Genomic DNA, 20,737 nt, shown 5'->3' on the forward strand with positions numbered 1-20,737 from the left:
CCTGTCACACAAACATTTAAGCATCTGCTCATCTTCGCAGAACAGCTCTTCTGATTTCACTGGACTGCAGGGTGAATTTATATTTAAAGACATTCTCATTTGCAGACTCAGGACTTACGGCATGATATTTACTTGTCTGTGCATCAGGCTCTACTGCCACTTAAGATGCTGTAGGGTATCCCTCCCAGCTTCCAGCTGCTGCTCCAAAATAGTGCTGGTTTATCCTAAGTCCCATGTTACCTATCAGCCCAGATGTCTGCGATGCCCTCAAGCATCTACAGTGACACGTGTATTAGCCCAACTGTCATCACACTAGAATGAGGATTTCAGAACAACATGACTCGACGCAATAGAGGGAGAGAATAGCTTTTGTTAACTCCTAGGAGTGTGATCTGCAAGCAGAAACCCATCTAATGTACTTTTTATTTCCTAAATTGCACTGATATCTTCAGAAATTTGGAGACCATCAAGACAGAAAATCCTACAAACTACAAGTAATGGAACCAAACAACTTACAACTTACCTGTAGTATTATGTCCCGTCCATTCCGTGTGATGTTTACAGTATGGGGCTGTCCATTCGCCATGTTTCTGTGGTCAACATCAATGTTATATGGCTCTTTGGTGCCTCCTAGGCTGTACCGAATTTGCAAATTCCCTGATGAAAAAAATGTGAAAAGTACCCTCAGATATTTTGATCTTTATTCACCAGCTATTTTCTCCTCTTTATTTTCGTATACAACTGTTATCATTTTACACTTAAATTGCTCTCAGAGCTGGTCTCTGCAGTAGGAGAAGAGCTAGTGTGTGAGATTATAAAGCTACTGGGCTGAAAACTGCTTCTAGTGTACAATCCAGAAGTGTGACAATGACCAGCATCTCAAAACCCAAGTGTTTGTAAACACTCCAGTTTGCAAATCAACAAATCAGAGCTATGCCTTGAATGATATGGATGATTGGCAGAAATTTGAGCACATCAAGTAGCACTTTATTGTTGAGATTATTATCCTTGCTGCAGTAAAATTACTTGAAGTTATACAAAGCATGGTGTTTTCTAAAGAATAAACCATTGATATGCAATGAATAAAGGCAAAATTACAACAAATTAACACTGACACATAATCTACACAAGGGACTTTCTTGCTCTCGCATTTAATTGTTGTTGACGGGTGACCGTCTGGACTTTCATGGAAATTTAATAATATATGGTGAAATGAAAACCTCAGGTTATATTGTTAGAAAAGTATAGTCAAAAGTGGTTAATTGATATTCATGACATACTGCTGGACAGATTTTTCTTTTCTAAACAGAAGTGAAGTGTCTGCTCTTCATAACAAATTTTAATATTTGATTAAAAGGAAGGATGTTTGAAAAGGGAAATGCAGACCCCATTATTGATCAAAACCTGAAATATTCTGGCCCACAAGAGCAGCCTGAGACCTTTATAACTATAGTTTAGGTGTCTGATATAGGATTTCTCTCATGCACCTTCTTTCTTCCCTGTGAAAAGAAAAAAAATGAGTGGCATGTGGAATACTCATATTCACTTATCCTGTAGAAGAGAATGGTACTAAAATCATCCTAATTATCCTTTTCATGGAGCACTAAGGCACTATTTGGAATCAAAGTATATTTAGTTTACATACAGTTTTAATACTGTAACAGACAATGTTCCATATCCAACCTTCAGCCATCACCAAAATGTTTAGGACCTTGTATACTATACATCCATATTTTAGCCACTTCAGTGGGTACCCGGATTTTCAGAAGCACAGCACATTACACTTTCCACTGAGTATCACCACTGATGGTGATATTGCCGTGAGTTGAGCAATTAAAGTGCCTACGTGTGGATGCCCACTTGTTCCCTCCATAATGCTAGTCATGGCACGGATCTGACTGTTAAAGCAGGTTTGGGAATTTTTTTCCTCATTTTGTTTTGAGAGGGAGGGTTGTCTAGTGAAACCCCACTGAACGGAACAGTTATATCAGTACAAAACCTAGTACGGCAGAACACAGGTTTAGGTCCCATGTACTTTACTTTTACATGACAAGGGTGAAGAGACTTTCTCATTAGTTCAGACCTTCAACTAAATGCCAAACTCGTGTTATTATCAATGGTGCCTTCAATGGAGAGAGCCCAGAGCAGTTGCTTACCAGATGGCTTGACAAGCACAGCCATGAAGTCCTGGGTATAGGAGCTGATGTACAACAGGACACACGGGGACTTGGTGGTACTGAAGCTGAAGCTGAGCTCTTCTTTGTTCAAGTTGAGGTCGGGTGCTGTGATCTCAGCATCTGTGGAACTCAAAAGCGTTCGGCTAACTAAATCCTTCATGCTAGTCCCTGGGGAGTGGAAGTTGTAACGAAGCCACATTCCCTCTTCAAAAAATGCTCCAACATCTTGAACATAAGAGCAAAAAAAAAAAAGGAAAAAAAAAAGAAAAAGATAAATCAAACACGCTGATGCCTGTTGGATAAAACATGTTACTACTGACTTGATCAGTACTAATCTGTGCATATTTCTACTGCTGCATTATTTAAGCACTTTGCCAATATGTAGATGAAGAGCCTCACAATTTTCCAATGAGAATGAAAGGGCCAATTTCCATTTTACTGGTGGGTACCTGGATTCACAGAGCAAAGGACAGATTTCCTTTGGGTCACAGAGAAGGTCTATGCCTATATCTTGTATCAATACTACAGACCAGAAGAACCACACTTTAGATTTATTCTCATTGAAGTCTTGCAGTAGGTAATGCTCATAGTAAGCAAGCGCTGTCTAGGTAAAGGAAAAGCAGCAATTCTGGCCAGCAAATTTGAGTGTATTTGGAAGGACCTCACAAAGCAATGATGGAAATTGCATCGTCAAAGATTTGAAATAGGATTGGTCACAATGCTAGAAAGTTATCCGCTGCTAGCACAATCCTGAATAAGAACTGCATAACCCGGATGTCCTTATGAGAGATAACATTAACTAGGGATCTTGACTCGGCGCAGAACAAGGCTGAACTGTAGCTCCCAGGAGTTGCTACCCAGACAAAGTTTTCAAACTAATCTGAGACAAAATGTCATGTTTCAATACTCTTGACAGAAAATAAAACTACTTTTGGCAGTATTAATACTTGCAGTTGAAAAAGCATTGGTATTACTTCTCATAATAATGCAGTCCTGCCTATTTCTTAACATTAAAAACATAAGTCAAGGTTGACATTCTTGCAGTGAAGGCTGACTTTGACAGCCTCCTATGGGAATCACAGCACAGTTGCCTACCATTGGTAGTGTAACCTACTAAGTCTATCGGGGATGGCTGCACTGGCTTCCTATGGCAGTTGTTCACGTAGTGACATTGTGGTCCTGGATAGGCTTTGCTGTCCAGGACAACATCATTAAAGGAAATTTTAAAATTACATGTGAAATTAACTAAGAAGGCATGTTTATGGACATTTCATAAGGGATTAAAGAATGATGAATAAATATTATGAGCATAGTGTATGAGTACTGTATTTAAAGAATGCTTAAAGAGATGACCAGTCTTTAAGAAAAATCATCATTTACCACCTTCCTACATGATGCAAAGTTGCCACTGATTGGTACAAAATTGGCCATCTAATCTTCTGAATAATCAACACACTATCTTTATTTTAACATAAATTTATTTTTATTCCCTTTTACCATTTGGAGTCTTCACACAATTCTAAGCAAAGGCTTTATCTCAAAACATATGAAGGAAGATGTCCATTTTACAAGCTGCGCAGCGACACAGTCTCAGGAAAGAGCCTGCAGACTTTTTTTCAGAGTAGCTGAGCAGAGAAAAGATAAGACGACAGGTAAAATTATAATAGACTTTATTCATGCTCCTTTCCGGAATTTTGCTAAATCTAGTGCTGGAAAAGCTTTATGTTTTCCTGTTACCGTGTAAAAATTCTCTGAAACTCAAAATATCATAGTCACTGTCACCATGCAGCCATATAAAACAAGGAGTCAAGTTGTGGTCCCAAGGTGCTATAAATAATTCAATCATTCTGATAGATTTATAACTGCCATTTTACAGGAGAAGCCTTAAATCACCCCGAAACAGTTATGGGAGAGGCAATTGAATTTAACAACTATATTTTCCAATAGACTCAACTTAAGTACTCCTGTATTAAAAGCGAAGGGCTCTATCCTGAAAATAGTTCCCAAAACTGTGATGCTTCCTGCTGTTAGCAGCGGTGTTGAAAATAAGCGTCGGCTCTTACGAATCTGAAGCCGTATGCACTGTAGCTCTAAGTATTTGAAAGACTGGCATAAAAAACATCCCCACGGCCGCTCACATTTCCTTCTCCGGCCTCTGCTTCTAGCTCATGCAAACTGCTCCTCGGGCAGATGCTGCACCAATTACGCTGCTGCGGCGCTGGCAGAGCTGCTCGCCTCGCCGGAGCCGGCGTGCCGGGTCCCGGGGCGCAGGCAGCCCTGCCGTTTGACACTGCCACTCTGCCGGCGGGGACCGCGGCCCCAGCGGAGGGAGGCTCCGTGCACACACGCACGCACGCACGCAGGCCGCATACTGATGCAAAATTATGTTTGCCTCCGGCCTGCTTGCTGCTTGTCATGCCTTTTATTTTAGGAGCGATCTTCGGCGCTGCCCAGCGCTATGCTTGCCCAGGGCTGCATGTACTGGGAATACCGGGGCCTCCAGACCTGACCTCAGCGCTGCTCTGGGGCTGAACTGGAAAGCGTGCAACGCATTTTCCACAGCTGTAAATGTTATGGATTGCTACTTAAAATGTTCGTTACTACAAAGAAAGCCTTAAGTAAATGGTGCTCTCTGAAATGGTAAGACTATTTTTTCCCAAAAGGATTTCTCGCCAAAGCTAAGAATGCTCTGTACGCTTAACTTGATTTGCGCTGAGAAAATAATTTTCAGTATAGCTGTATTATTACAGGCGCACAAGCTATTGTAATGAGCCTTGAAATTCTCCTCACACACACCCCGCCTCTCTTAAGAGGAAGGATAAGAGGAAGGTTCACTTTGGCTGTGTGAGTGCATTAGGTCCTCAACAGGAAGATATTGAATCCCCTCAAGTTCCAGCTCAGCAAAGAGGTTGATGCACATGATTACGCTCTTTACTGAATGAAGCTGAAGTCCTTGCAGCAGGGCTGCGAAGTGCTCAGCAGCTCACAAGAGCAGGCTGTTTAAATTATTAGGAAACCTTAGAAAAAGCTAAAGGATAATTTTCTCTATACTGAACGCAGGTATAAGATGACTTGGAAATGCTGAGGGCTGATCAATGAAAAAAATATCTACTTGGAGGTCACAAGCGTATCATCTTCCTGAAGACCTGATAAAAGGAGTATTGAAGTCCTTCATTCAGAAAACCATTCAGAAAAACAGGACATTGCCTGAATAAAAAGGGTAAAATGCTGAAATGTGGATGGTGTTTCCATGCCCCACCCTCTGCTTTCTTTTGTAATATTTCAAATGCTACCTGAAAAGATGAGTCTTGGGGGATCAAGCACAAGGTGTAGCGAAGGGTTCCTCTGCAAACAGCACTTTTGAGACAGAAGCCTTGGGGAAGTGAATGTGTTGGTAACAGATCAGTTTTCTTTGGAAAGCAGTACCTATTTCCACACCAATATGCAGTGCAGTCTTCCTCCGTTGACAGACTTTGCAAATACATGCAGTTTGGGCTTGCTTTGTAGAGGAACCCAGAACGGGATTTGTGGATCGTTAGCAATTATCAAGCAAGGTGTGTAACCCCAGTGTGAACTGCACATATTATACAAAACTGTCTGGCTTCAATTTGAAACAGGAGAAAGCAAAAGCTGATCTAAAATTTCCACACAAAATGCACGTGTACCCAAAACTGACAAACTTATTTTGAAGGTTACAGTTCTTTGGTCATCTGCCCAGTCAGCTACTTTTATTTTTGTACACTCTCATTACGTCTGGGACCAGGAGTATTGAAAGACTGGAGGAAAAAGACAAATAACTACCAAAAAAACCCCAAACCCATTTCTCTTAGAAAAATTCCACAACCTCAATGACATTTTTGGGCCAGTGTCGTAGGCCTAAGAAAATATAAGTAGGAACCCGATTCTCCTTTGCTGCTGGTTTAACATCAGCAAAATGTCAGGGTCAGTTCTTCTCTTCTCGGGTAGTTATAAAGAGCCATACACTCAGTCACACCCAGAACGTGTCTTCTTTCCCTGTTACTTTTTCCTCACTGTGAAGAGCATTGCCAGTGCGGCACAGGTGTGCCTGAACACAGCTTCAGCAGGATTTTCTATCTGGAGGCGTATATAAAAGACACAGAACTCAGCAGGCTTTACGGCAATGGAATTGGCTCAGTGCTGACAGTCAAGATAAGAACGTTAATAGGGATTGTCATGAATCAAGTGCAAGATATTACTCCTAATAAATAAAGAAGCAACAGATCTGTGGAGCTACCAAAAAAAAAAAAACCCCACCCCCCAGAAAAAAAAAAAACAATTTAAACACAGGAGCTTTTCAAGAGTGGCACCGTAAGAGGTGGAATCTACCTTCTGCAGCAGGACAGCTATCACTGGCTCACAACTGCCATCTCACAGTTTTCCAAGTAAACTCAAGACCTGGCTTGTGTCACCTTTTACCTGGGGACCAAGGAGAAAGTAATGCTCGTTACTTTTCTGGTATTACCGTATCCGGCTTTTTTGAGGCTGGGTCTTCAAAGCAATCTTGTAAATGGGCAGGAACCGGGCAAAATCCCTGCCTTACAGAAGCTGGTGACAAAATCCTGACAGCTAAGAAGCCTGGCCGGGACACATGAAAACTGCAGCAGAGAAAGATTCTCTGCTCTTTGTTTCACAAAACTGACTGAAATGCTTTCTTAACAGCTGTAAGCATGTTCCAGCTGGAGGCCCTACATGTCTCCTTGGCCCCGTCAGATTTGGTAAATGAAAAATATTAGACTGTGATGCTGCTTGCCAGTGCTCAGTGCTATGTCTTTCCTGGATGGATTTCTGGATCTAAAAAGCAGCATTTTCAAAATACTAAGCAAGGACAGTCACTGGAGGCGTTTTTACACTCGGTGCATGTACAAAGACTTTTAGGGCAATTTAGACAGCTGAACAAAACCTCTTTCCCGATGCGTAATCTTATTTGCTTTTTGACTTCTCATATAATTATGAATACTGAATATAGATTAACTAGAGCTTGCTTGTCTGGCTTGTGACTAGAAATGTGGTAGAGAGCACCAGAAATTGCAGCTACTTCCAGGCTGCGGTCACGAAGATTAAGACTGTTTGCTGAGATACATTCTGGCCATAGGGCATCAGTAAAGGGTCAGAATCTCACAGCTGTTGATCTGGCAGAGAATTAACTTTGAGTGCTCTGAAGATAGTAATGCTTATCATTTATCTGGTTAGCTCACTCAATGTTTTATTCTACCTTCAGGCTCACAGTATTTAGTTTGTGAAACCAAGAGGTGGGGATTTTTGTCCTATATCCTCAAGTCTCGTATTCTGGCTACCATTACCGTAATAATTTGTGATGCGCGTTTGAATTTTTTACACGTGGAGTAGAATACCAAGATACAGCAATTGCTTGTTGGCATTCATAGAATACAAACCCACTAAGAGTTTGCTTCTCCTTTATGACTATATCAGTACTCCCTATAAAAAAAGCTTTCTTGAACGTATGACCATCAGAATTGGGGGACGTGTAAAATAATGCCCAGCTGTGAAACTATGAGGCCTCATCATAAATCAAGGCAAAGTTTCCTGCTACCTTCAGCAGAACGGGATGAGTGCCACAGAAGATCGGGTTAAGCCACCTGATTCATTACACCTTCAAGCCTCCCTAGTCAATGCCGACAGGCAGATTCTGCCAGGGAGCAGTTTGGTGTACCTAAGCAAGGCTGAGCTCTGAACCTTCTTTTGCAATAGCCCTGTAAAGCCAGTGTCTTTTAAACTACCTTGCTATACCTGGACAGAAGTGCACACGCCAAGGAAAGACTAAAAATATCGGGAAAATCACAGCTGCCATTCATTCTGCATTGATGTGAAGTTACTATAGATCTTTCTACAGCTACAGCTGTTTGAACTGATGCCTAGAACAGCAGGGTCGGAATAAGGGAATGGCAACCTGCGCTGTGTATTCTCTGCTGAATCTAATCCCATTCTAATGGAAATATCCATAATGGTTAAAAAGCCCCATCAAATAAAACAGGATGGATGAAGAAAAATGTAATATCAAATATACAACAGACACAGGCTTTATGATTTCCTTCTGGGGAGTCTTTGGAGGTGCTCTCTAGGTAACCTCAGAGAAAAAACTTGCAGCGTTGCAAGAGCCATTTGAGAAATATTAGAGACTGCCATTTGATGATTGCACAGTATTCAGAGCGACAACTTTGATAGGTGAGATCTGGCTTCAATTCCTTCCTGTACCACAGGTATCTACTCTTAAGCAGTTCCCTGCTTCCTTCATTATCTCGTTCGCTTTCTGCATTACCATAATAAAAACGTTTCCTCACATCACAGAGCTATTGTAAGGATAAATACCTTATCAGCTTGTGAGGTGCCAATACTACTCCAATAGCATGCAGGTGTATAAATATTGCAGATGGGTGTCTGATGCGAGAACCTCAAATCTCTCAGTTGCCTTTGCACAGGCACACAGCGGCCGGCAACATTGCTGAAGCTGCTATACTCAACTTTAATAAAACATCTGCATTCAGTGAGCAATGACACCAGAGCAAGCCTATTAGAGTTAGCTGACAAAGAAATTGAAAGTTTATCACATTTTCTGAGCCAGGATTTAGTATTTTTTAACTTATTACATGGATTTATTTGCATTCTGTGTACAGAATAAGAAATCCTTGCATTTTATATATAGTTTATTATGGATGGGAAGTGGTCTGGCAAGTTCATTTTATAATCTGGTTGATATCTCTTTGAGATATGTAAGTAGCATGGGAAAGGTGTGTTATGCTTTCAAAATAAAAAAAATGGTTTTTTTTCCAATAAAAGAATTCTTGTGACTTAAGTGAAATGCAATTTTTAAAGCACTAGAGCACTACTGTGCATGTTTAATAAGGCAGTATTGACAGGACAGCGGAATGGAATAGCTTTACAGAGTGTATATTTTTTTTGTGAGTATATATATTTACTCAATAGAGTCTAAGACCCAAGTCCTTGCAGATTCTGATCTACAAGTAGAAAAACCTGACTGCAGCATTCAGACTTACCAGAATGGAGCCTACCATTCCCAACCCAAGGAAAATTTCTGGTATAACTTTTGTCCAACAGCTCATGATCATCTTGTGTATAACAGAAGTTTTTTTGGGGTAGGATGGAATGTTGTCTCTATTTTCCAGGTTCTTGGATTATGAACAATGGAAACTTAAGATGCTAGTTACCCTAAACCACTTGAACAATCTCCTCCCTGTTACTTACAGCAAAGAAATGAAATGTATTTTCACCCAGAAAAATAAAGGGAATTGAATGGGCATAACCAGGGAAGAATTTGGCGATGGTCAAGCATCAGCCTAAGAGTCTGTGGAAGGGTGCAGAGCTGCTTCACCCATGTGCCGTAGCACCAGGTCTGGTATGTCTTTATTGCATCCACTCAACCTAGTAAATAGCTGATTTTTCTCTTTGAGGCAAAGAAGGGAGCAACAAAGGAAGGAAATCTGACCATAACTATACTACTGTAAGGGCTTTCAGGGTTCCTGCAAATATAAAAACAAACGTGAAGGAGTTCAGTTCAGGCACTGGCATAAAAATTGCAGTAATTCACACTGTGAATCTGAGCTTTAGTTGAAAGAAAGAAAAAAGCATATACACTGTGCTTGTTGTCTCGGTGTTTGTTGATGCAAATTGAGCAACTGGGAAGCTTTTTTACCCTTCCAGCACACCTGAAGGCACATGAGTCACAGAACCAGCTATTTAAATTTTTTTTTTTTTGGTCACACTGCCTTGGTGGTGGGAAGTTTCTTCTGCTACAGTTGATTCACAGCACTTCAATACCCAAAGGAGGAATGCTTTCTCCTTGGGGGATCCCCCACATCACAGTGCTGCCACACGCTCTGCATTGCCGTTTCAGCATTTGACCTTCGCTCTTTTTGTTTAAAGGAAGGAAAGAGTATTTTTTTTAAATGAAAAAAAATTAATTGTTTTCTCAGAAATGGTTTTATGATGATAGAACAGCTGTGGAAGGGAAAAAAAAAGAGAAATTATGCTCAAGTAAAGGACAGGGAAAGGTCAGAAAGCAATCTGTAGGACTGCAGAAACACTGCAGCTATTCCTCCAAACAATTTCTCTGAGCAGTGAAAGGAGAAGTGAAGCTAATTGCATATGCCCCAAATGCAAAACAAAAATAAAGTTAAAATAGATGTCAGACTGCATTTTTGCACTTTTTTGTCTTTGTAAAAAAATAGTGTAATTTCCAGGCCACTACCATATCAATCACATTGTGATCCGCTGCTAATAAGGCTGGAGACAATGCAATTTCTTGTCAGTCATCAATCCCTGGCTCTAAGGATGAATTTCATCAGCAAAAGAATCCACAATATGCAAGGTCTATTTTTATTGTGAGATGTGTTTATTACTTATGAATCATTGTATGGTGATTTCCTTATAGTAGTGATGCTTTTTTCTTTTATTTTTCTTATCACTTCTTCTGCTAGCAGTTTCAGTATGTAACCAACCCCAAAAAGTTTACTGTGGGGAAGCGACTTGAATATAAAAAAAATATGTTTGGATAAGAAAAGCTTCCTGTGCAAATTAAAGTCAACGGGAAGACAGGCCTGCGGTATATTGAAAGGTATTACATTATGCCACCCCTCACTCCTGCTGAGTAGCATATTTTTCTGCTAATATCTCACATGGGTTGGAATGTGATGACTTGAAAAGTGAGGCACTATTGATTATCAAATCAACAGTGCTGCTTGGCCTGGAAGATTTACTCAGAGAAGTAAAATAACGAAACATAGTCCTAGTTTATCGTGCAAAGCACTAACCTTGTTATTTCTTGGCAGCTGATATGAATTCCTAGTGAAGGTAACAAAGGAAAATATTCCTGCTTGCCTCATATTAGACTCACGCAATATCACAGCATCCAACTGCATACTGTGGTGCAGGTTAGAAAACCGCAAGTGACAGAGTAGTATTCAACTGCGTCCTTGCTATAAAGAATGGAATTGGTTGAAAACAGAGAATATAGTCTCTAAAAACATGTTCACAGACATTTCAGTGCTTTTAGAGAGGGGAAAGTGTCAAGGTGTTAATGGAAAATGAGTTGAAATACCAGTCCATAACCCAGCATCAGGTAAAAAAGACTGCCTCTTTCTGTTATAAACTTGGTTTCCTCTAAGTGTGGCTGGAAAGAAGCAGGGTATGGATATTTGCAAAGTAACCCTCAAAGTTTGACTTGGAAAAACTAGAAAACTTAAGAAGGAGTTGGAAACCAGAATGTCAAAGGACAGGAGCTCTCCCCTACTGCCAAGACAACTTCGTTAAGGAAATCTGGTGACTCAACCCACCTGCAGGATTCCCGATACAGTGGGTAACATAAAAGCAAAAGAGCAGTTTATGAGGCTAGAGGTTTCTTTAACATCACAGATAAAGATGAGAAGAGCCTTCACGTTTTTTAGTTAAAACTGCTGGGTTAGTACCTTTTGAGAAAGCTTTTAAAAATATTAGGAAAATCAAGAGATTAGGTGATTTTGTGTACCAATAAAAGCACAGTGAAAGAAAGCTGCTGAGAGATATTAGCACCTCAGCTAAATGTGATGAAACCGTTAGAGGCGTTGAGAAGAATATTTCAAGAATATAATGAGAATATCCTTTGAAATGTAAGGGAAACAAATGAATGGCTGCAAAACCTGCAAACAAAAAAATGTGCAAACATTTGGAAAATTATATTCCTATTACGACTTTGTCACAATAATTTCTGGTCAAAACAAGAAAAAAACGTGGAAATAAATTAGCATCATTATTCCTTTTTCTTTTTTTTGTACGTAAGGTTCTCTTTTCCTTACTCGTTGTCTGTCTTTCTTATGCAGGCATGTGTGTCCATAGAAAATTGGTCTCTTACAATCACTGATTTTGAAAATTCAGAACATATTTTAGGCATTTCCAAAGGACTGACGTAGATGTGGATGCTCTGTACCTTCCCTTACCCTAGTAAGTTCAATCTCTAACCCAGTTTGAGCTACTAAAAGACTTGATCTGGTTATGGATGGATAAAACACTTCATCCAAATGCTGGCCTTCCAATTTATAAGATATTCAACATCTACGTAACTCCAAATATGTTTCCGAAGGAGACTATGTAGCTTTTGTTAAAATCTGTGTTTTTACTAAAGAAGAAACCATGACATCGTGCTGGTAGGAATTTATTGTTCAAGAGCTCAAGACTATGGAATACAGTCTGCCAGACCTGCTATGACTACAGGCATTCCTGATGCATTTTGTTGTTGTGTTATGTGATTTAAATAGGTAACATATATTAGTACTAATGAGACATGTGGCTTTAAACCATCACATTTAAATCCTGGGTGTATAATTTGACTTGTTTGTAAGAAGTGTTAAACAGGATTTACTTGTTTAATTAATAAAAGCTGAAGCATTGGTTCTATTGTGTTTTTTCTCAGACAGTTCTCCCATACTCCATCTCCTGTACTGAAGCATTTACCTTTAATGCAAAATGGTCCATCATAGGCAGTTTTGGAGCAGTCACAGGAGTAGCCGTTGTATTTCTCGACACATTTACCACCGTTTGCGCAGTACATCCCATAGCTCGTGCAATGGCCAGAGCAGCCGGGCTTCACCCCTGGCGTGACTTTCGCTCTCTCTTCCAGGTCCAGCGTAACCCCGTTCATCCTTAATGAACGAATGCAGCCTAGGAAGCCTCGCTGGCCTCCTGCAGCACCTGAGAGGGAATGTAAAACTGTAAGACAACACTGAACAGGCTTTATTGTTGTTCCTTTACATGAAATATCCTGCTAAGCTTGTGACAACAGCTGGAAATAAGCAACTTCTTTGTAAAGGCAAGGAATTGCCTTGTCCTAATGACAACGGAATCAATGAAACCCAACCTTTTGATATCATACTGTAAGTAAGCATAAATAGTAGGTGTGTTTGCTTTACACTGGTTAGATATTAGAGATTCTAGCCCTCCACTGTAAGACTTTGTTTTATTTCAGCGTCAAGATTTTTAGAGATAACAGTGGAAGAAATGGACTTGGCTCAATTGCTAAGGTATAGCCTTACTCTCCATATGATTAGTGATGATGGATGCTAATAATGTCACAATATGCTAGGCAGTGTCACATTTTTCAAAGCCGTGATGGGAAAAGAAAGAATAGATTTAAATCCGCAGTCTCAGTTGCAGTAGGAAATATAGATGTTAATTTCCAAGCAACGCTAGATATATTGTTTAGTTGCCCGAGTGTAGGGTAAAGGGTATAACACTAAATAGCTACATTTGACAATCTGGGTTGAGATGGCTTTTCTTTGCAGTCAATAATAACTGTTCCCCCTCCCCCCTTTCCCCAGTAAACACTTGCTGAAAAATGTGATTTCAGTTAGGAAAGTCTTATCTGAGGGTGTATTAGAAACAAAAAAAACCCTTAAAATGGAAGCAAATAATGATGAGTGGCTGTCATCCTTTCTCCTCATCATCTCATCTCTTTGATTACTGCAGAGCCGCAGGTGCTGAAGAATCCCCGAGGAGCTCTGAACGCTCATCACTACAGAGCACAGAGGCTGATATTTACCTGAATGGGGAAGAGGACTAAATACACACCAAAGAGAGAGGGCTGCTTCAAATCAGCTGCCGGTAATGGGATGGTTTTGGAGTAAGAGGAGGCAATACTCGGTCTCTGCCGAGTGCATGGGACAGAGGGCATTCTGGTGTGGTTCCGTTCTATGGGAACTCATACACACTGCAGTGGCGACAAAACCCCTAATACATCTAATTCCCTTCTTTCCCCTCCTGGTGACTGTCCTAGCCCCTAGGACATGAAGCATCATCCCTCAGGCTCTCTCGCCGGCCCAAGGAATAGATATTTATTCTACAGAAAGTTGAATGGGAGACACCGAAACAATTCTTTTTCGGTATTACTCTCTAGGCCCCGATGTTTAGGGTGTTCATTTGGGACACTCTAACTCAAATCCGTTCTCGGTCTGACTCTGGGCAAGGATTTAAATCTGTTATTTGAGATGCGTGCTCCAATCACCAGGTTATATGAATAGGATATGATTCAGAAAGAAAGAAAATTTGGTGCAGATTTGGGCATTCAGTTTTTGGCAAGAAATGTAGTAGATATTTCAAAACATTGCTGGTGTTACAGTTAATTCAAAACTACTAATAAAAATCAGCATTATTAACAATTCCCCAAGAACGCAGACTAGAAAAAGATCCAGGTCTTCCTGTTTTTAGCAAAAGGCGTGGTATTTCTTTTTAAAAGGTTAAGGATCCCTCTTTTAAACAAACTTCACATTTCAGCTTATTTTGAAACTGCCTTTTATTGGGATCACAGTCAGCAGTAAAGGAGAATCTGAGCTTGTAAATAAGGACTGCACATCTGGTGACACATTATACACAGTTTGCAGTGACACCGTGCTGTTTACTAAGGCAGTGAAGGCTTTAAACGTTATTTTAATTAACTTCTGTTGTTGAACCCTGACTAACATCAGAAAAAAATGAGATAAAGTCTTCTTTTTTCCTGCCCCCTTCCCTCTTAGCCTGTTAACAGATATCTACAGAGGTAGGAAAGTGCTACTTTGCTCAACATTTCATGCAGTTCTGATTCCAGCTAAGGGCACTTGGCATGTCTGCACTTCACAGTCCCGGGGCTAACAGAGAAATGCAAGCGCTGCTGGAACAGCCTGCCCAAAATGTAGCGGAGACCAGCAGCTCCAGAAAGCAGCTGGACTAACTTGGTTCCAGGGAATGCATTTGGGTAACTCTGTGTGACGCTTTCTCACATCAAATGGGCAAACGGCCCATGGGAGTAAAGGGAAAACACTGCAGCGAGAGCCGTGAACGCAAAAGCGATGGGCAATGATCAAACGTAAAGAGGCTGAAAGTGCTGCCGAGGCTAGGATGGGCACCGCAGGCACGTGCAGCCCTGGCAAGACCTATGCAGAATTTTTCACTTCTGTGGTGAATGAGTGTGTGAGAGAGACACTCGGGAAAAAATGAGTTTGGTACTACTGCCTGCTGGAGAGGTAGTTTCAGCCAGGAGCCGCAGGTGGGGAAAGACAAAAATGACAAGTTGCCAGCACAGAATATTTTTCTTTTAGTTGATTGTCTTATTACTGTAATTATGGACGTGCTTGTCTTTTCTTCTCCCCCCCGCTCCCGCCCCATGTTGTCACGCAAGTGCTTCAAGAGCGCAACTTCCCACATTAAATTATCTGGCAAGATAAGAGGCAAGGAGTGTTCAACAGAGAGCAAAGCCCCGTTACCCGCTCTGCATCTTACCAACATAGAGCTGGCTGTACAATTCCAGTCGTGTGTGTCCTTCTGTTGGTGCTTTCCGGACCTCCAGGGGTAACTGGTCTACCTGCAGGCTGGCCTGTTTGACATTTCTCTCGGCATTGACCCGATGCCACTGGTCATCATTGAGCTGGTTGGGAGATCTAACGACAATTTCCACGGGCCCATTTCCAACATCAAATGAAAAGGAAACCTCTGTAGCAGCTGAAACAACAAGCAAAAGGGAACCCATCTTACCTCGTAAACTACATTTAGACTTCCTAAACAGCTGGGAGTCATATTTACTAGAAATACGCACTGCTCAGACACCTTTCAGAATTTATAAGCACGTTCAGTTCCTTCTAACTTGAGCAGGAGTTAAATATTTCCAAGGAAGCCATTGTGAAAAGTTTCTATAGCATGGGAGGGAAATCAAATCAGTCGGGCTTGTAAAATTTAACCAGAATTATATCCTTGAAGAGGATTTTTTATTTCCACTAATAACTTCAATAATATTGGAAAAACGTGTTCACCAGCTTTTAGAAGAAAACATCAGCAGACCCTTCAACAATGACATTAATTTTTTATTTCTGCAGCTTTCAAGTTTCCACAGTTTTTTTTAGGGAAATATGTACTTTGATAAAACAGTGGTGAAGAGGTCTACATTTTTTTTTCTTTTGAGGGGCAGTTAATTTTTACAATCAACTAATAATGCAATGATAATGACCTATGTGAGATTTTATGGCTGAAAAAGAAATGAATTCTTAGCAAGGACTACAGTGCCCCATTTATAGTGGATGATTCAAAATACGTTTAGAAATTTTACATATGTCTATTAGACTCTACTAGATGTTCCTCCAGGTCATCCTTGGCAAACTATATAATTGATACTTATTATTAAACAGGGAGTGTGATATAATAATATATAGATGATTTTTGAATGAAGAAATGTAATTTTGACTTTCTTATTGATATTTAGTTTCTATAATTTGGGAACGTAAATTATATTATGGTGGCAAAACATCAGATGAAAGGGTTACCAGAAAATGGATTATGAATGATAGCATTCACGAAGGAGGATACCAGACAGAAGGAAAGACAACCAAGAGTTCCATTTAATTTGTTTTTCTTACCTATAAAATAAAAAAGCCGCAGAAAACTTTTAATTCTTCTCAAAAATCTCTGGTGCCCAATTATGATCTCAGTGTTCCAGTACAGCTGTGGTTTGGTTGAATTAATAAAACAGTCTTCTAGAAATCTTACTCGGCAAGGCTATTAAATTGTGGTAGCACCACTCCCTGTTCATTATCACTAACAATACTGATTAATAGTGGGAAATATTTTTGCACATAGCCTAATAGAGTTTCACAAGGTTATGTCAGAATAAATTAAATGCATTTTTATGAATACTGGAAGGATAGGAATAAACTTTTTACAGATAATGCTCTTTCAAACCAGATTTATTATACAATTGACACCTTTTTTTTTCCTGAAAAATTGGCTATTTCTAAAAGAAAAAAACCCCATATTTTATTGCTGTTGTACTCTCTGTTCTCTTCTGAATAAAATATTTAATTTCTTGAATAAACTGCCTTTCATAAGCCATGAATTTAGTCTGTTTGACCTTTTGCACTTTACAAGACAGAAAATCTGTATGAGCCAAAGCTTGCCATCAAAGGAATAAAGATATTTCATTTTAATATTATTGTGCCTTATAACTTCAGCAGTTCTGCCAATAAACTCAGGCAAATTAGGAATTAGAGTAAAATCTCTCCAGTATTTAAGTTGTATGTTGTGTTCAAGTCCATTTTCAAGGGTGTGCATGTAATTCTAATTTACTTTTTGCTTTGAAGAACCTCTTCAGATCTCTTCACTCTTAAACTTGAATTGCTTCCCAAAAGCCATCTGTCTACAAAGCTGTAAAATGAGAACCCCTTAGCAGACTTTTCATCTTATGCTGAGGCAACTGATGGCACTGTTGATATTGTTTGTGGGTAACTTGAGTACAACCCCATCCAGGATTTTGAAAACCTCTGCAAGAATGCTTTTTTGTTTGCAAGCTCCTGGTCTTCTGGTTGGAAGTGTCTCTAATTTTTTAAAGGAAGATTATTCTTCCTTTAAAAGAGAAAGAGAAAGTGTAGAGGATTGGCAATCGGAGATATTTCAAGTAGAAGTTCTGTGCCTGCATAGTTTAGCTTTATGCATGGCTTTAAACTGAAATCTGTATCACAGCCTGAAAGACTTACAATGAAATTCATACTTGTTGGACAAAATTATTCACTCTGACATAAGAATACCATTTGTATAAATTCATATTATATTTTTATATTTAATCTTACAGTTAGGGAAGGGAAAGCATTCCAGAAAAATCTCATCAAAGGTCATTTTCAGTGCATGTACCTGCTGACATGCCGAAAGTTAGAGAAGGCAGTATAGCACCTATGGGCTGTGCTGATCCATCCCAATGCAACCTAAAAACATGACTCTCATAAACCAAAGGGGAAGAAACTTATTTGCTAGAATGATGGACTGAAAAAACATGAAGTATGTCAATGAAAAGAGCTTTGCAGATGGGCAGAGGTTGCATGACAGCATGTCTCATATTTATGCTGCTGGTTCTGACTCTTCGTTCTCAGTTTCCACTGGAATGAATTTTTTGGAGTTTACAGATTACGTATATTCTCCAACCAGGGGCATCTCTAGCTAACATGGTTGGTACTTGTACCTTAACAGAAATGGACGAACATCTGATAACAGGCACATTAGTCAGAAAAGGAAGACAAAAGCAGTTGTACTCCCCCAATAAATGAGGTGGGGGATCTTGGTGACAACTGACACTGAGAAGGCTGAGGTACTCAACAACTTTTCTGTCTCAGTTTTCACTGGCAATTGCTCTTCCCACATCTCTTGAGTCCCTGAATCTCAAGGCAGGGACTGGGTGAATGAAATGTTCAAGGTCAGGTTGCACTGGGCTTTGAACACACTGTGCTGCTCCAGCTCATCCTTTTTCCTCTACCCCGGCTTTACTGCTGAGCATCATGTATGGTATGGAGTATCCCTTTGGCCAATGTTCAACTGTCCTGGCTGTGTCCCTTTCCAAATTCTTTGCTACCCTCAGCCTACTGACTGGGGAAGAAGTGGGAAAGAGAGAAGGCTGTGACGGCTGCTCAGCAATAGCCAAAACACTGGCGTGGTATCAACATTGTTTTAGGCACAAATCCAAAACACAGCACTATACAGGCTGCTGTAGAGAACATTAACTCCATCTTAGCCAGACGCAGCACAACATAAGATTTGTTCAGAAGTTCAGTGTAACTAGTTATGTAGAAGAGTAGCAATTATTTAGGTGTTTTTCCTAAGTATGGTTTACTTTTCAATCTTCTTATGTCTGCACATACAACCCTTGCATGATGTGGCATCTTTGACTTGAATACATCCTTGGTTGACATGACAGGGATATTATTCTCTCAAACTTCTTTTGAAGGGGATGATTAAGAGATATTTAACATACATGTGCACCTGTGACTATTTATTCACAGTGACCAACTGAACAAGAGTAGGATTTTTTCAGAAACATGTAGAAAATTAGCTGCACAGGTCCCAGAGATTTCTACTGGTCAGTCACTTTGTAGCTTGTGAAGTGAGTCTTCCTAATGATAATTTTATTTTCTATTCTACCAAATACCATAAAACTCAAGCCAGTTGTTCTAAGAAACAAGAATGAGGATCAGACATTGAACAAATGTCTGAAATTCCTGAAAATCTGAACCAAAAATAGAAAATAAATGTAGGGTTTTAGTTTATTCAATCAGTACAATGTTTGTGATGGAAACTTCAGAAAACTGAACTAGGGTGTATTTTTTATGTGCTCCTGCCTGAGGATAATAAACTGAGGCTTGTGGCTTAGTTTTACCCTTTCTGTGCCTTGTGCGATTACCTATAATCAAAACTAAACACGTTTCTTTCAGCGATTCAATTTTCTAAGGTCTCAGGTCATTGTCAGCCATCTGTTCAGAACGTAAAAGTGCAACTTTGGCAAACAAAATGCCTTTCTCACTCTTTGTTCTGTGTTATTATTTTGTAGCTCTATTCAGATCCACCATTTCCTCATCTTAAATCTTTGAGGCATTTGCCCATAAAAAGGAAGGGACATGACTGAGCCACCCTGAAGGAAGACCTGGATACGCTGGAAGACTGGGCTAACAAGATCCTTATGAAGTTCAACAAGAACAAGTGTAAGGTCTTGAACTTGGGAAAACATAGTCCAGGACTGCAGCACAGGCTGAGATGTACCCAGCTGGGGAGCAGCTCTGTGGAAAGGGACCTGGGGGTCGACTGGTGGATGACAACCTCAATATAAGTGAACAGTGTGCTGCTGCAGCAAAGAAAACGAACAGGATGCTGGGTTGTACCAACAAGGACATCATCAGCAGATATAAAGAAGTCACTATCCCACTCTACTCAGCGCTTTTCAGGCCACACCTGGAGTCCTGCATTCAGTTTTGTTCCCTGCTATACAAAAAAAGATGTGGACAGGGCCACAAAGATGATCAAAGGACTGGGCAGCCTGCCATATGAAGAAAGGCTGAGAGAACAGGGTTTGTTGAGCCTTGAGAAAAGAAGCCTTAGGGGAGACCTTATCACCATATTCAAGTATTTAAAGGGTGGCTACAAAGAAGATGGAAACTCCATTTTTACAAGGAGTCACATGGAAAAGACAAGGGGTAATGAGTACAAGTTACTCCTGGGAAGATTCTGATTGGACACAAGAGGAAAATTTTTCACAATGAGAACAATCAGTCATTGGAATAATCTCTCCAGGGAAGTGGTGGATTCCCCAATATTGGACACTTCTAAGATTTGGCTGGACAGGGTGCTGGGCCATCTTGTCTAGACCGTGCTTTTGCAGAAAGTTTGGACCAAATGGTCCTCGAGGTCCCTTCCAAACTGGTATTCTATGATTCTATGACTGCATTTTCTGTGGGATTCTGCATTCCTTGGGCCCTTCCTTTCAAGGCTTTTTGGTAGATATGCTTTAGTTAAACACAAGTTCTGAGGCTCAACCACGTGGGAGGTAGCATGCCTTTCTATGTCCTTTGCTATGCTAAGGCTAAATAAGCTGATAGACTTTTTTGGCATTTATTATCTATGAGCAGCTAGGTCTCCCATTTCCCTAGATCTCCTAGTGTTTCAAGTCTCTTTTTTTCCTATTTTCCTAATTTGATCCTTGTTGACAAATTGCAGGCTAGGATCTCCAGCTATAATGAGGCTGCCAGCAAAGGAAGAGA

General features: G+C 40.2%; 1 protein-coding gene across 1 annotated transcript in view; it reads right to left on the reverse strand.

Moving 5' to 3' along the window:
• The window catches only part of CNTNAP2 (contactin associated protein 2), a gene marked incomplete at both ends in the record, with an annotated part of 1,160,915 nt that overhangs the window by 79,457 nt on the left and 1,060,721 nt on the right, over positions 1-20,737 (reverse strand). Inside the window, 4 exons of the mRNA XM_082479539.1 lie at positions 524-657; positions 2,157-2,402; positions 12,660-12,896; positions 15,456-15,674. Coding sequence (XP_082335665.1) covers positions 524-657; positions 2,157-2,402; positions 12,660-12,896; positions 15,456-15,674 — 836 coding nt within the window. The remainder of the gene's footprint in view (positions 1-523; positions 658-2,156; positions 2,403-12,659; positions 12,897-15,455; positions 15,675-20,737) is intronic.

Source organism: Vanellus vanellus (genome assembly GCF_965231255.1).
Source record: "Vanellus vanellus genome assembly, chromosome: 2".
Taxonomy (NCBI): Eukaryota; Metazoa; Chordata; class Aves; order Charadriiformes; family Charadriidae; genus Vanellus; species Vanellus vanellus.